The following is a 16,334-nucleotide window of genomic DNA, read 5'->3' on the forward strand; positions in this document are numbered from 1 at the left end:
GGGGAAAACTAAAAAGGAAGTGGGGAACAAAGGGCACTTGATATTTAAGCCCCTTGAAGGTTACTTCAGCCAGGGCAGAAGGGGATTACAAGAGTAGGGGGAGGTGTGTCAAAAGTGACTACCTGTTTCTTTGTCTAATTATCTGTGATCAGAAGCAGCTATTAGTGATAAGAACACAGATCCTCATATTTGGAGGACGGGGTTCTTTTTGAACACCTTGGCTCCCACAAGTAACTTGTAAGCTGCTCTGGGAACACATGCAGAGAACCCTGCCACACGGCTATGGGTGAGGATGAGTAGCTACCACTGTGCTAAGGTAAGAGTTGAAATGGACCAAAATAAGCCAATTTACCTAAGTCTTCACCTGGACATTGTAAACCATCAACAGAAGTCAGAGTTCCAAAATAGTGACATCAGGCAGATTCTACCTGTGCAATTGTTATCAAGGTGGGGAGACAGATTCCTGATGCCTCTTAAATTGCCATCATACCAGAAATAAACATAATCTAGAATCAATGAGTGAGTCTTGTAGAAGAGTCAGCTGGAAGCAGATAGGGTATATTTAATTTAATCAATTAGAAATAAAGGAACATTCAGTGAGTATTTATAGAGAGAGACCCTGCTAGGTACTTTGAGGAATGCCAAAAGTTTAATACATAGATTCTTCCTAAAGAGGTTGTATCCTTTTTGAGAAATACAGCATATACAGAGAGGCATCAAAGCGTAATAGTAAGTAAGAAGTAGTATCAAATACATAGAATCACTCACAATCATTACAGTGAACTTCCAGAAGGAGGAGAGCATATTGTGAATTTAAATCATCAGAGAAGATTTCATCAAGTAGGAGTATTCCTGTGCTACTCCTAGGAAGGTGAAGACATACCTCGGAGATATTACAGGTTCAGTTCCAGACCACTGCAATAGAGCAAGTCAAATGAATTTTTTACATATGTTTGCACTATACCATAGACTACTAAGTATGTAATGGAATTATGTCTAAAAAGTGTACATATCTTAATTTTAAAATGGCATATTGCCAAAATTGTTAGGGCTTCCCTGGTGACTCAGATGGTAAAGAATCTATCAGCAATGTGGGAGACCCAGGTTCAATCCATGGGTTGGGAAGATCCCTGGAGAAGGGAATGGTCATAATCTGAACCTTCAGTGAGTCATAACATTAAATACTGTTGATCACAGATGACCACAACAAATATAATAGTAGTAATAAAGTTTTAAATATGTGATATTTATCAAAATGTGACAAGAGAAATAAAGTGAGCAAACATTGTTGGGAAAATGGCACAAAGAAACTTGCTTGATGCAGGGTTGCCACACACCTTCAGTTTGTTAAAATCTCAAAAAGTTAAGAGCAATAAAATAAGGTGGGTTTGTATTCTGATCTAAAAAAAAATTAATAAAAGTTAAAATTTACCTAGTACTCACTATGTGCCAGAGACTAACTCATCCAATCCTCAGAACAATCCCACTAGTTATGTAGGGGAAGCTTTAAGGAAGCATTAAGGGATTTCCCAGAGAAGGAAATGGCAACCCACTCCAGTATTCTTGCCCAGAGAATCCTGTGGACAGAGCCTGGTGGGCTGCTGTCCATGGGGTCGCACAGAGTCGGACACAACTGAAGCGACTTACCAGCAGCAGCAGCAGCAAGGGATTTCCCAAGCTCAAGGCAGTCATGGAGCTGGAACTTGAATCCAGGCAGGCAAGTTCTAGGGCCCCGATCTCTCTGCTCAGCCCTTACTGAGCAAAATGGTGTGAGCAAAGAGTAGAAGTCAGTGTGTAACACACTTGCCAGAGGGAGCAGAGGGGCTGCACTGACCAGCGTGACAGTAATTTACACATTTTACTGTAGGCCAAAGTGGGTCCACATGCAGAAACTCTTTGAGTTGCAGATTTAGGACATCCATTATATTAAGAAATTTATCACTCAAATTACTATAGTACAGAAAAACCATCATATAAAACATTTTTTATTATTATATACATCTTGTAATTGCTTAAAGGACATGCTAACTTTTTTCTCTCATTTAGTTTTTATCTGATTGGAGCAAAAGTTATATATTGTGAAATTTCTGGAGATAATGTGAACTGGAGTGATAATCTCCCAATTTGTGAAAGTATGTATGTCTTCTCTTTAGGATATAGAGCAGCAGTTCTCAAACTTTATGACCTCTTTATGCTTTTAAATTAACATAGACACCAAAGAACTTCTCTTCATATGGATTATGTCAATTGATATTTATTATATTGCAATTAAAAATGAAAAGTTTTAAAAATAATTATTAATTCATTTTTAAGAAGTGTTAGCTGCAATACATATAAATATACATATATACATATTTTTATGAAAAGTCAAGATTTTCCAAAACAAATAGTAGGAATTGTGTCATTGTTTTATATTTTTGCAAGTTACTTCAATATCTGGTTTAACAGCTGTATATGAAAAATTTAAGCATACATCATCAGAATGAAAGTGAAAAATTATAGTAATACTCAATGTGAACAACCAATTTGTGAATGGAGATATTTATAAATCATAAAGTATTGTTCAGCTAGCACTGAGTTACCTTTTTAATCACAAGTATATTTTAGCATTAAATTGTCAGCATCTTTCATGATGATAAGAGCAAAACTTAGCATGGTCTTGCAGATAAATATGTATTTCATATTTCAGAAAATAAGTTTTTTCTACATTAATGGCTTGAATTTGGGATAACTCATATTCATATAGAGGCTTTCTTCTAAACAGATATTGAATTCAAAACTGGAGTATATTAATCATATGTTAATGAATTATATGAAGGCAATTCATAGGACTTTGCTAATGCTGTCTTAATATTTTACTTTTACTTCATGTCCTTTTTCCTCCCTTTTTAAGTAATTCTGTGTGCAACACCTGGAAATATAACAAATGGAAGGTTCACCCAGTATAAGGAAGTATATCAATACAGTGAAGTGGTAATATACAGGTGTAATCCTTCTCATGGACCAGATGAATATTCTCTTATTGGGGAAACCACCCTTATTTGTGTTGATCATAACAGATGGAGCAGTGACCCACCAGAGTGTAAAGGTAATAATATTTCCATGTATTTCCTCCTGAATCTAAATACTGTGGAAACACTTCAAAAATATGTTTATCTACAAGTAAACAAAAGATTCCCATGTAATTGCTCTTCCTACTAAATTGACCTCTAATTTAATTTAATATTGCTCAAATCAAATTTAAAAAGTTCTAATTGTAGAGTTCCCCACCAGTCACTCAACATGTTCTTGGCATTTCAACTCATATGTCATGAACTACTGTGTATGTGCATGAGCTAGAGCTTTTGGATTTGTTGTTGTTGTTGTTTGTTTGCAAGCATCAGAAAACTGAACACACTGTGGCTTAAAAAACAAGCAAGTTTTATCTTGTAGAATAAGACCTCTGAGAGCTCGGGCTTCAGGAACATTAAAAGACTAACCTTCTCACTGATAAGATTGTTAAACTCTGGACAAAGCTTATTTTAACAACTTCACATTAGCTAAAAGTGGGGAGACACTGGAGGGGATGTGGCTCTTGATGAAGGATCCACTGAATGATAGCAAAATATTAGTTTCTCCCAGTGTACAATGGGACATTCTGTAATATCATTTTTAGGTAATATTTTTAACATATTTATTTCCATAACATCGAAACTAGTACCAGTACATTAACCTGATCACAATGGGATGAATGTAGAAATCAAACCAAATACTTGAAAAGTGTGCGAGACACTTTTAAGTAACCCATGAGTCAAAGAAGCAGTCACAAGGGAAATAGAAACTGTTTTTAATTGATTAAAAATGAACAGCATATTTACATACCAAAATTTGTGGGATACAGCAAAAGTTTTGCAAAAGTTTTGCTCAGAGGGTATTTATAATATGAAATACTTATGTTGGAAAAACAGAAATCAGTCATCTGATTTCTAAAATCAGTCATCTATGCTTCTACCATTAGAAATTTAAAAAGAAGAGCAAATTAAATCTAAAATAAGAAAACAAAAGGAAATAATAAAATTGGAGAGCCATGAAATTGAAAAGAGAAACAAAACAGAGATAATCAAAGAAATCAGCCTGGTTTTTGGAGAATATGGATAAAATAGATAAATCCATAGACAGTCTGACAGGAAAACAAAGACAAAATCACCAATATCAAGATTGAAAAGGAGAACATCATAAAATATCCTATTGACGTTTAAAGAATAATAAGGAGTCCAAAAGACTGGTCTATACATCTATGTCTCTTTTGCTGTCTCGCATACAGGGTTATCATTACCATCTTTCTAAATTCCATATATATGTGTTAGTATACTGTATTGGTGTTTTTCTTTCTGGCTTACTTCACTCTGTATAATCGGCTCCAGTTTCATCCACCTCATTAGCACTGATTCAAATGTATTCTTTTTAATGGCTGAGTGATACTCCATTGTGTATATGTACCACAGCTTTCTTATCCATTCATCTGCTGATGGACATCTAGGTTGCTTCCATGTCCTGGCTATTATAAACAGTGCTGTGATGAACATTGGGGTACATGTGTCTCTTTCCCTTCTGGTTTCCTCAGTGTGTATGCCCAGCAGTGGGATTGCTGGGTTGTACGGCAGTTCCATTTCCAGTTTTTTAAGGAATCTCCACACTGTTCTCCATAGTGGCTGTACTAGTTTGCATTCCCACCAACAGTGTAAGAGGGTTCCCTTTTCTCCACATCCTCTCCAGCATTTATTGCTTGTAAACTTTTGGATCACAGCCACTCTGACTGGGGTGAAATGGTACCTCATAGTGGTTTTGATTTGCATTTCTCTGATAATGAGTGATGTTGAGAATCTTTTCATGTGTTTGTTAGCCATCTGTATGTCTTCTTTGGAGAAATGTCTATTTAGTTCTTTGGCCCATTTTTTGATTGGGTTGTTTATTTTTCTGGAATTGAGCTGCAGGAGTTGCTTGTATATTTTTGAGATTAGTTGTTTGTCAGTTGCTTCATTTGCTATTATTTTCTCCCATTCTGAAGGCTGTCTTTTCACCTTGCTTATAGTTTCCTTTGTTATGCAGAAGCTTTTAATTTTAATTAGATCCCATTTGTTTATTTTTGCTTTTATTTCCAATATTCTGGGAGGTGGGTCATAGAGGATCCTGCTGTGATTTATGTCGGAGAGTGTTTTGCCTATGTTCTCCTCTAAGAGTTTTATAGTTTCTGTCTTAGGACTCTGTGGGAGAGGGAGGTGGGGGGGATGATTTGGGAGAATGGCATTGAAACATGTATAGTATCATATAAGAAACGAATCGCCAGTCCAGGTTTGATGCAGGATACAGGATGCTTGGGGTTGGTGCACCGGGATGACCCAGAGGGATGGTATGGGGAGGGAAGCAGGAGGGGGTTTCAGGATTGGGAACACCTGTACACCTGTGGCAGATTCGTGTTGATGTATGGCAAAACCAATACAATATTGTAAAGTAATTAGCCACTAACTATAATAAATAAATTTAAATTAAAAAAAAAGAATAATGAAAAAAACAAACCACTGTATGCCTATAAATTTGACAACTTAAACCTTCTCAACAAAGAGTACTGCAAACCGTGTATCCTTACTGGTGAACTCTACCAAACATTTAAGCAATAAATAGTGGCAGTTCTACACAAAGCCACTGGGCCTCCCCAGTGGCTCAGCAGTAAAGAATCCACCTGGATTGCAGAAGTGTCAGGGGCCACGGGTTCCATCCCTGGGTTGGGAAGATCCCCTTGAGGAGGCATGGCAACTCACTCTAGTATTCTTGCCTGGAGAGTCCTATGGACAAAGGAGCCTGAGGGGCTACAGTCCATAGGGTCACAAAGAGTTGGACACGACTGAAATGACTTAGCATGCACACACACACACACACACACACACACACAAAGCCTTAAAAAAATACAAGAGGAGAGAATCTTTCACAATTCATTTCAAGGACAGCATTGCCCTAATGCAAAAACCAGATGTACAACATAATGATTCCACATTTACATACATAACAAGATGATCACCATGATGTCTAGTTCCCATCTGTCACCATTTAAAATAAGTACAGAATTGTTGACTGTATTGTCTAGTCTGTGTATCATAACCTCATAACTTATTTTATAACTAGAAGATTTTGCATTTTAATCCACTTATTTTCTTCCTCTTGCCAGCCACCTCCTCTCTGCCAATCGCTAGTTCTCTGTATTCATGAATCTGTTTCCTTTTTGTTTTATTAGTTTATTTTTTTTTATTTTGTAGATCCCACATATAACTGAAATCACATGGTGTTTCTCTGACTGACTTATTTCACGTTGCATAATTCCCACTATGTCCATCAACGCTATTGCAAGTGGCAAGATTTCATTCTTTTTATGACTAGGTAATACTCCATTTTATATACACCATATCTTCTTTATTCATTATTCTATCAGGACACTTAGGTTGCTTTCATATCTTCAGTTCAGTTCAGTTCAGTCGCTCAGTTGTGTCCGACTCTTTGCAACCCCATGAATCGCAGCACGCCAGGCCTCCCTGTCCATCACCAACTCCCGGAGTTCACTCAAACTCACGTCCATCGAGTCCGTGATGCCATCCAGCCATCTCATCCTCTGTCGTCCCCTTCTCCTCCTGCCCCCAATCCCTCCCAGCATCAGAGTGTTTTCCAATGAGTCAACTCTTCGCCATGAGGTGGCCAAAGTACTGGAGTTTCAGCTTTAGCATCATTCCTTCCAAAGAAATCCCAGGGCTGATCTCCTTCAGAATGGACTGGTTGTTCTCAAGAGTCTTCTCATATCTTAGGTATTGAAAAAAAAAAATGCTGTAATGAAAATAGGGCTGCACAAATCTTTTCGAATTAGTGTTTTGTTTTCTTTGGGTTAGTACCCAGAAGTAAAATTGCTGGATCATATGGTAGTTCTATTTTCCTCAGTCTTTGGCTCATTTTATTTGTTCCTATAGAGTGTCTTTTGAAGCAAAATTTACCTATTCTTTAAATGTGTAATAGAATTCATCTGCGAACCCACGGAGTCCTAGATTTTGTTTGCTGGAAATTATTTACTAATTCAATTTCATTACTAGTAATTGTTCTATCCCCATTTTCTATTTGGAGATGGCAATGGCACCCCACTCCAGTACTCTTGCCTGGAAAATCCCATGGACGGAGGAGCCTGATAGGCTGCAGTCCATGGGGTTGCTGAGAGTCGGGACACGATTGAGCAACTTCACTTTCACTTTTCACTTTCATGCATTGGAGAAGGAAATGGCAGTCCACTCCAGTGTTCTTGCCTGGAGAATCCCAGGGACAGGGGAGCCTGGTGGGCTGCCGTCTATGGGGTCGCACAGAGTCGGACACGACTGAAGCGACTTAGCAGCAGCAGCAGCATTTTCTATTTTTTCTGGACTCAGCATTAGCAGATAATATCTTTTTAGGAATTTATCCACTTATTCCAGGTTTCCAATTTTGGATATATAATTATTCATAGTATTCTCTATGATCCTTTGTATTTCTGTGGTATTGATAGTAACTTCTCTTTTACTTTTTATTTATTCGGATCCTTTCTTTTGTTTCTTGATGAGTATGGCTATGTGTTTGTCAATTTTATCTTTTCAATGAACCAGCTCTTATTTTCATTGATTTTCAGTCTCAATTTCATTTATTTCCACTCTTTTCTTTATTATTTTAACCTTCCACAAACTTGCAGAGAGGGTTGTTCTATTTTTTGTATATAGGTGTAAATTTAGATTGTTTACTTGAGATTATTCTTGTTCTTAAGGTAGGCCTGTATGGCTACAAATTTCTGTCTTAGAACTGTTTTTCCTGTGTTACATAGATTTGGGATGGACTGTCTCTATTTTCGTTAGTCTTAAGATATCTTTTATTTCCTTTTTAATTTCTTCAGTCAACTACTGATCGTTTAGAAACATGTTTCTTTTGGTCTCCATGTGTTTTTAGCCATTTTTCTTCTGGTGGTGGATTTGCAGTTTCATACTATCATGGCTGGAAGAGGTGTTGGATCACAGATTCAAATGTAAAACCTAAACTGTAAGACTTATGAGAAGACAGAAAATATTTGTAATTAGCAGAGATTTCTTCAAAAACCTTAAAAGCATTATTCTTTAAAGAAAAAAAAAAGACTGGATTTCTTAAAAACTGAGAACTTCTCTCAAACACACTGTTTGAAGAAAGAAAAAAACTTGTCATAGACTGGGAGAAAATGTTTGTCAGGAACATTTCTGAATGGACTTCTAGCTATGATGATAAAGAACTCTCAAGACACAGTAAGAGGAAAGCAGCCCAGTTTACAAAAAAAGGGGTAACATATTTGGATAGAATTTTTCCCACCGAAGAAGAATGTGGATGTTAAAAAAAAGTACATGAAACATTGCTCAGTATCATTAGTAATAACAGAAATGTAGTTGAAAACCATGATGAGAAACCACTAAGAACTTATTAGAATGCATGAAATTAAAAAGAAAAAATTAACAGTTCCATGTTTTGGAGAGGATATGTTATATTTGGGACTCTGATAGCACTGCTGATGAAAATGCAAGTGGTATGACCATTTGGAACACAATTTAGCAACTTCTTATACAATTAAACGTATACTTAAGGTATAATTCAGCTACCCAGGGTAAAATGATAACATGTACACATAAAATCTGCATGAGAATATTCATAGTATCCTTAGTCATAATCATCCTATACTGGAAACAACTTTTATGTCCTTGAACTGGTAAATGGAGGAACATCATTGGTACATACAGATAGTTATAATACTCTGCAGGAAAGGATGATGAGCTTTTAATTCAGACAACAGGAATGAATCTGAAACGCATTGTCCTAAGTAAGTAAACTCAGAGGATGTGATTCCGTATGACATTCTGGAAAACCGACACTACTGTAGTCACTCAGTTGTCCGACTCTGTGAGACCCCATGGACTGCAGCACGCTAGGCTTCCCTGTCCTTCACCGTCTTCTGGAGCTTGCTCAGACTCATGTCCATTGAGTCAGTGATGCTATTCAATCATCTTGTCCTCTGTTGTCCATCCCCTATTCGGCCTGCCTTCAATCTTTCTGAGCATCAGGGTTGTTTCCAATGAGCCGGCGCTTTGTATCAGGTGGCCAAAGTATTGAGCTTCAGCTTCAGCATCAGTCCTTCTAATGAATATTCAGGATTGAGTTCTTTAGGATGACTGGTTTGATCTCTTTGCTGTCCAAAGGACTCTCAAGAGTCTATTCCAACACCATACAGTTCGAAAGCATAATTCTTTGGTGCTCAGCCTTCTTTATGGTCCAACTCTCACATCTATATATGACTACTTGAAAAACCATACCTTTGACTAGACGGACCTTTGTTGCAAAGTAATGTCTCTGCTTTTTAATACATGGTCTAGGTGTGTCATAACTTTTCTTCCAAGGAGGAGCATCTTTTAATTTCATGGCTGCAGTCACCATCTGCAGTGATTTTGGAGCCCAAGAAGATAAATCCCATCACTGTTTCCATTGTTTCTCCATCTATTTGCCATGAAGTGATGGGACCGGATGCCATGATGTTCATTTTATAAGTGTTGAGTTTTAAGCTATTTTTTTCACTCTCCACTTTCACCTTCATCAAGAGGCTCTTTGGTTCCTCTTTACTTTCTGCCTTAAGGGTGGTATCATCTGGATATCTGAGGTTATTGATATTTCTCCCAGCAATCTTGATTCCAGTTTGTGCTTCATTCAGCCCAGCATTTCTCATGATGTCCTCTGCATATAAATTAAATGAGCACGGTGATAATATACAGCCTTGACGTACTCCTTTTCCTATTTGGAACCAGTCTGTTTTTCCATGTCCAGTTCTAACTGTTCCCCTTTGACCTGCATGCAGGTTTCTCAGAAGGCAGGTAAGGTGGTCTGGTATTCCCATCTCTTTAAGAATTTTTCACAGTTTGTTGTGATCCACACAGTCAAAGGCTTTGGTGTAGACAATAAAGCCAAAGTAGATGTTTTTCTGGAACTTTTGTCCTTTTTCAATGATCCAATGGATCTTGGCAATTTGATCATTGTTTCATTTGCCTTTTCTAAATCCAGCTTGAACATCTGGAAGCTCTCGGTTCATGTACTGTTGAAGGCTCGTTTGGAGAATAATGAGCATTACTTTGCTAGCCTGTGAAATGAGTGCAATTGTGCATCAATTTGAACATTCTTTGGCATTTCCCTTCTTTGGTATTGGAATGAAAACTGACCTTTTCCAGTCCTGTGGCCACTGCTGAGTTTTCCAAAATTTGCTGGCATATTGAGTGCAGCACTTAACAGCATCATCTTTTAGTATTTGAAATAGCTCAACTGGAATTCCATCACCTCCACTAGCTTTGTTCGAAGTGATGCCTCCTAAAGCCCACTTCACTTCACACTCCAGGATGTCTGGCTCTAGGTGAGTGATCACACCATCATGATTATCTGGGTCATTAAGATCTTTTTAGTACAGGTCTTCTGTGTATTCTTGACACCTCTTCTTAATATCTTCTGCTTCTGTTAGGTCCATACTGTTTCTGTCCTTTATTGTGCCCATCTTTGCATGAAATATTCCCTTGGTATCTCTAATTTTCTTGAAGAGATCTCTAGTCTTTCCCATTCTGTTGTTTTCTTCTATTTCTTTGCATTGATCACTGAGGAAGGCTTTCTTATCTCTCCTTGCTAGTCTTTGGAACTCTGCATTCAGATGGGTATATCTTTCCTTGTCTCCTTTGCTTTTTGCTTCTCTTCTTTTCTCAGCTATTTGTAAGGCCTCCTCAGACAGCCATTTTGCCTTTTTGCATTTCTTTACCTTGGGGATGGTTTTGATCACCACCTCCTGTACAACGTCATGAACTGTAGTTCTTCAGGCACTCTATCAGATATGATTCCTTGAATCTATTTGTCACTTCCACTGTATAATCGTAAGCTATTTGATTTAGGTCATACCTTAATGACCTAGTGGTTTTCCCTACTTTCTTCAGTTTAGCTCTGAATTTTGCAATAAGGAGTTCATGACCTGAGCCACAGTCAGCTCCTGGTCTTTTTTTTTTTTTTTTTTTTTTGCTGACTGTACAGAGCTTCTCCATCTTTGGCTGCAAATAATATAATCAATCAGTATTGACTATCTGTTGATGTCCATGTGTAGAGTCGTCTCTTGTGTTGTTGGAAGAGGGTGTTTGCCATGACCAGTGCATTCTCTTGGCCAAACTCTGTTAGACTTTGCCCTGCTTCATTCTGTACTCCAAGCCCAAGCTTGCCTGTTACTCTAGGTATCTCTTGACTGCCTACTTTTGCATTCCAGTCCCCTATGATGAAAAGGACATATCTTTTTTTGGTGTTAGTTCTAGAAGGTCTTGTAGGTCTTCATAGAACCATTCAACTTCAGCTTCTTCGGCATTAGTGGTTGGGGCATAGACTTGGATTACTGTGATATTGGATGGTTTGCCTTGGAAACGAACAGAGATCATTCTGTCGTTGCACCCAAGTACTGCATTTCAGACTCTTTTGTTGACTGTGAGGACCACTCCACTTCTTCTAAGAGATTCTTGCCTACAGTAGTAGATATAATGTTCTTCTGAATTAAATTTGCCCGTTACAGTCCATTTTAGTTCACTGATTCCTAAATTGTCGATGTTCACTCTTGCCATCTCCTGTTTGACCACTTCCAGTTTACCTTGATCATGGACCTAACATTCCAGGTTCCTATGCAGTATTGTTCTTATAGCATTGGACTTCACTTTCAGCACCAGTCACATCCACTACTGGGCATTGTTTCTGCTTTGCCTCAGCCTCTTCATTCCTTCTGGAGCATTTCTGTTTTTCTCCAGTAGTATATTGGGCACCTGATGACCAAACAACACTATAGGGATTGAAAATTGATTAGTGGTAGGCTGGGTGAGGAAGGCAGAGTTGTTGGTGGGCATTGTTTACAAAGTGGCATGAGGAAATTTGGCGGGGTATGGAAACTTTCTATGTCTTTATTGTATTGTTAATACATGATTATTTGCATGTATTAAACAGCAAGCAGTTGTACACTTTTACTGTTTAACTGTATGTAATACAGTTAAAACTCAACATTCAGAAAACTAAGACCATGGCATCTGGCCCCATCACTTCATGGCAAATAGATGGGAAACAATGGAAACAGTGAGAGAATTTATTTTGGGGGGCTCCAAAATCACTGCACCTGGTGACTGCAGCCATGAATTTAAAAGACGCTTGCTCCTTGGAAGAAAAGCTATGACCAACCTAGACAACATATTAAAAAGCAGAGACATTACTTTGCCAACAAAGGTCCATCTAGTCAAAGCTATGGTTTTTCTAGTAGTATGTATGGATGTGAGAGTTGGACTATAAAGAAGACTGAGTGCAGAAAAATTGATGCTTTTGAACTGTGGTGTTGGAGAAGATTCTTGAGAGTCCCTTGGACTTCAAGGAGATACAACCAGTCCATCCTAAAGGAGATCAGTCCTGAATATTCATTGAAACGGAGAAGACAATGCAACGCACTCCAGTACTCTTGCCTGGAAAGTCCCATGAATGGAGGAGCCTGGTGGGCTGCAGTCCATGGGGTAGTGAAGAGTCGGACATGACTGAGCGACTTCCCTTTCACTTTTCACTTCCATGTATTGGAGAAGGAAATGGCAACCCACTCCAGTGTTCTTGCCTGGAGAATCCCAGGGACAGGGGAGCCTGGTGGGCTGCTGTCTATGGGGTCACACAGAGTCAGACACGACTGAAGCGACTTAGCAGCAGCAGCAGCATTCGTTGGAAAGACTGATGCTGAAGCTGAAAGTCCAATATTTTGGCCACCTGATGTGAAGAACTGACTCATTGGAAAAGACCCTGATGCTGGGAAAGATTGAGGGCATGAGGAGAAGGGGATGACAGAGGATGAGATGGTTGGATGGCATCACCAACTCAACGGACATGAGTTAGTTTGCGTAAGCTCTGAGAGTTGGTGATGGACAGGGACGTCTGGCATGCTGCAGTCCAAGGAGTCACAAAGAGTCGGACACGACTCAGCAACTGAACTGAAACCTAACTTAAAGAAAATCATTAGCACAAGTATCAGCAGTGTTGCACAACAGAGAAAAGATCAGTGAACCTGAAATCAATACAATACAAATGTAACCTGATTTCAAAAGAAATATTACATAAGAGAGAGAGAGAAATGTATACACCTGTGGAAAAGTAGCAAGCAGTAAATGTACGTGTAATTGGAGCGTCATAGAAAAGGTACAGTATAGACTCTTATTCGTCCGTTTTATATTGGAGTATAGTTGCTTTATAATGTTGTGTTAGTTTCTACTGTATGGCAATGTGAATCAGATGTATGTGTGTGTGTGTGTGTGTGTGTATAGAGAGATATATATACACACACATATATATCCACGATTTTTCAGGTATTCTTCCCATTTACATCACCCAGAGCATTGAGTGGAGCTCCCTTTGTTATACAGTAGTCTCTCATTAGTTATCTATTGTAAGCGTAGTAGAGTATACATGTCAATCCCAATCTCCCAATTCATCCCACCCCTGTTTTCCCTCTGGTACCCGTAAGTTTGTTCTCTATTTATTTTTTATTCTCTATTTATTTTCTTCTGTATTATTTGAATTTGAGCCACAACATTCACCCCAGAGATTCACCCCAGGGAATTTATTGACCCTAGCAGGATAAATAAATTCTAAAAATGTACCAAAGAACCCCCATTAGACTAAAAACAAAAGAAAAAGCTGCCAGTAAGAGAGGCAAAGAGCACGTTACATTCTTCCTCACCTCAAAGAAAGAGTAACAGCTGACTTCTCTCAAGACACTGTGAAGAACAGAAGACAATAACTTCTGCTAATGTGCTGAAAGAATACCCTAGAATTCCCTCTCAAGGAGAAATCTTTCAAAACTGAAGCTGAAATAAATGAAAACTGTTTCAGATGAAGACGAGCTAAGAGAATTTGTCATTAGACTACCTGAACTAAAAGAATTGATGAGTTCTCCTGGCTGAACAAAAATTATACCTAATGAAAATTCAGATCCACAGGAAAGGAGAAAACATCTTTCTGGCTTAAAAGGCTATATTTTTGGCCCTCGCCTATTGCTCAGATTAATCTCATAAAATGTTCTCTTGAACTCACTTCCCTGCCCAGCGTTTTTACAGATTTGTTTTGTTTCCAAATTCTGCAAAACCCATTAGTAGATCTGAAGTCAATCTAGAGGGCCCTGACCTTTAATTTACTTCTGGAGAGGTAGATAGAATGGAATATACCACAGTACACTGTTGTGGGTGCTAAATATTAACTTCTAGCATTATGCATGTGTTTGCATACTGGTTTAACACTTAAAATGTGTTTTAAAACTTAAAACGTGTTGATCTCTGGGTTTACAATCCAAAATATTTGGAAAACACTGCCCTAACTCTACTGACCTTTGTATTTCTTGAGCACGTCAGTTCCTGTATGTTTTTGCCACCTGAGAACTATTTCCTTTTTTTTTTTTTTTTTTTAATGGCTAGCTTCTTTTCAGGTTTTAAATTTGTACTCAAGTATTACCTTCTCAAAAACGTCTTTACTATCTTTCTAAAAGAACATGGTACTATAATTAGTGTCAGCGTGACCTGAAAAAAATCCTAGAGCTAAAGAGCATCAAAAGTCATTTTTGAACTTACCCTGAGTTTGTATCTGATCGTCAGACCTTTCGCAATACATGTCAGTACTGGAAAAAAATGTAGGAAAGCCAAAAACTATTATGATAGACTGTTTTGGTAGAAAAACATTATTAGATTTCTCTACATCTGTTTCCCTGGAATTCCAATGCACAGAGTCTTGTGTTGTTTTACTTACTTTTTTTTGATTAACATCTTGCCTTTCATTCCTCATTTCTTCCTCTTTACTGGAAGTTATTATTTGCACTAGATATTTGGTCTTATATGAAAGCAAGCTTTCAGTAATTATGGAATTTCTCCACTTTTCAGTGGTCAAATGTGACTATCCAATCGTCGAAAATGGAGCAATAGTATCAGGATTTAGAGGAAAATATTACTACAATATGCAAGTCGTATTTCAGTGCCATGATGGTTTTCACCTTCACGGGAGTAGCACAATTGTCTGTGGTGCAAACGGGACCTGGGAGCCCGAGCTACCAAAGTGCTCTGCTAAAGGTATGAAGGTGTCGGTTTCCTTTTTCTTTTTTAAAAGATTTTATTTTTTCCACAATAGATTTCAATGATATGGAGCAATTGGAAAGAAACAGTTTTAGTACTTTTGTCTGTCTTATATTCATTTCCATGTTACATGTTTGCCTTCTAATTCACAAAGAAACTTGTTTTGATTTTCCTTTTATAGACTCTTAGCATGTTGCATACATCACACAGATGCATAAATTTCTCTTGTTCAACATCTTTACATGTAAAATAGATCACAAGCATTTTTTAGTGTAAATTAAAGTGTTAGTAGCTCAGTTGTGTCCAACTTTTTGCAACCCCATGATGGACTGTAGCCCACCAGGCTCCTCTGTCCATGGAATACTCCAAGTAAGAATACAGGAGTGGGTTGCCATTCCCTTCTCCAGGGGATCTTTCCTATCCAGGGATTGAACCTGGGTTTGCATTACAAGCAGATTCTTGACCATCTGAGCCACCAGGGAAGCCCAAATTAACACATGTGCATTTTTACCTAAATAAGTATGAAAAACATAATTCATGTAAGTGAATATTAGTAGAAAGCAATAAATCCCAAGTAATTAAATGAGTTTATATATATTTTTTGTCTGTTTGTTTTCCAGAAGCAATTGCTACCACTACGGTGTCTGCAACTTCCAATGCCTCAGGTTTCATAAAGTCCTGCTTATATTTGTCAATATCCTTTAAATTCCTTGTGATGTTTTAAAATCCTTTAAATGTCTGGTGATTTACACTCACTAGAACTTTTAGTAATAAAAGGAGGAAGAATGCATTTATAGCCATTTTTGCTATTATACTTAGTGAATCTAAAATTATAGGTCATAGTCCACAGATGTAAAAAGGTTTGTAAACTTAGGTAATTTATGTAAACTTCTTTACATACGTGTGTAATGATTGAATGCCTCCCTCACTGTGTGATAGTAAAGTTAATAGCGGGATGCATTTAAAGCTGTGAGCACAGTGTCTGGTGTCTAGAAAGGTCTTAAAGGTAGCTCACCTAATTTACAGTTTCATTGGAGTCAATATTAATGTAGAAATCAATATTAATTAAGGTCCATGGCTTCTGTTTTTTAATATGCATGTTTTCTGTGTCATCAACATTGATAATTTATTCATTGTAAAAGTGAT

At 37.8% G+C, this 16,334-nt stretch overlaps 1 protein-coding gene across 1 annotated transcript in view; it reads left to right on the forward strand.

The window, feature by feature from the left end:
• Positions 1-15,978, forward strand: part of LOC147356076 (membrane cofactor protein-like) — a 33,161-nt gene extending 17,183 nt beyond the window's left edge. The window contains exons 3-6 of the mRNA XM_086342208.1: positions 2,047-2,132; positions 2,894-3,088; positions 15,000-15,185; positions 15,809-15,978. Of these exons, the coding sequence (XP_086198334.1) occupies positions 2,047-2,132; positions 2,894-3,088; positions 15,000-15,185; positions 15,809-15,912 (571 nt within the window). The 3' untranslated portion in view covers positions 15,913-15,978. The remainder of the gene's footprint in view (positions 1-2,046; positions 2,133-2,893; positions 3,089-14,999; positions 15,186-15,808) is intronic.
• The last annotated feature ends 356 nt before the right edge of the window (positions 15,979-16,334 follow it).

The sequence above is a fragment of the Bos grunniens genome, chromosome 16 (assembly GCF_055505025.1).
Source record: "Bos grunniens cultivar Pamir isolate PY7600 chromosome 16, Bosgru_T2T1.0, whole genome shotgun sequence".
Taxonomy (NCBI): Eukaryota; Metazoa; Chordata; class Mammalia; order Artiodactyla; family Bovidae; genus Bos; species Bos grunniens.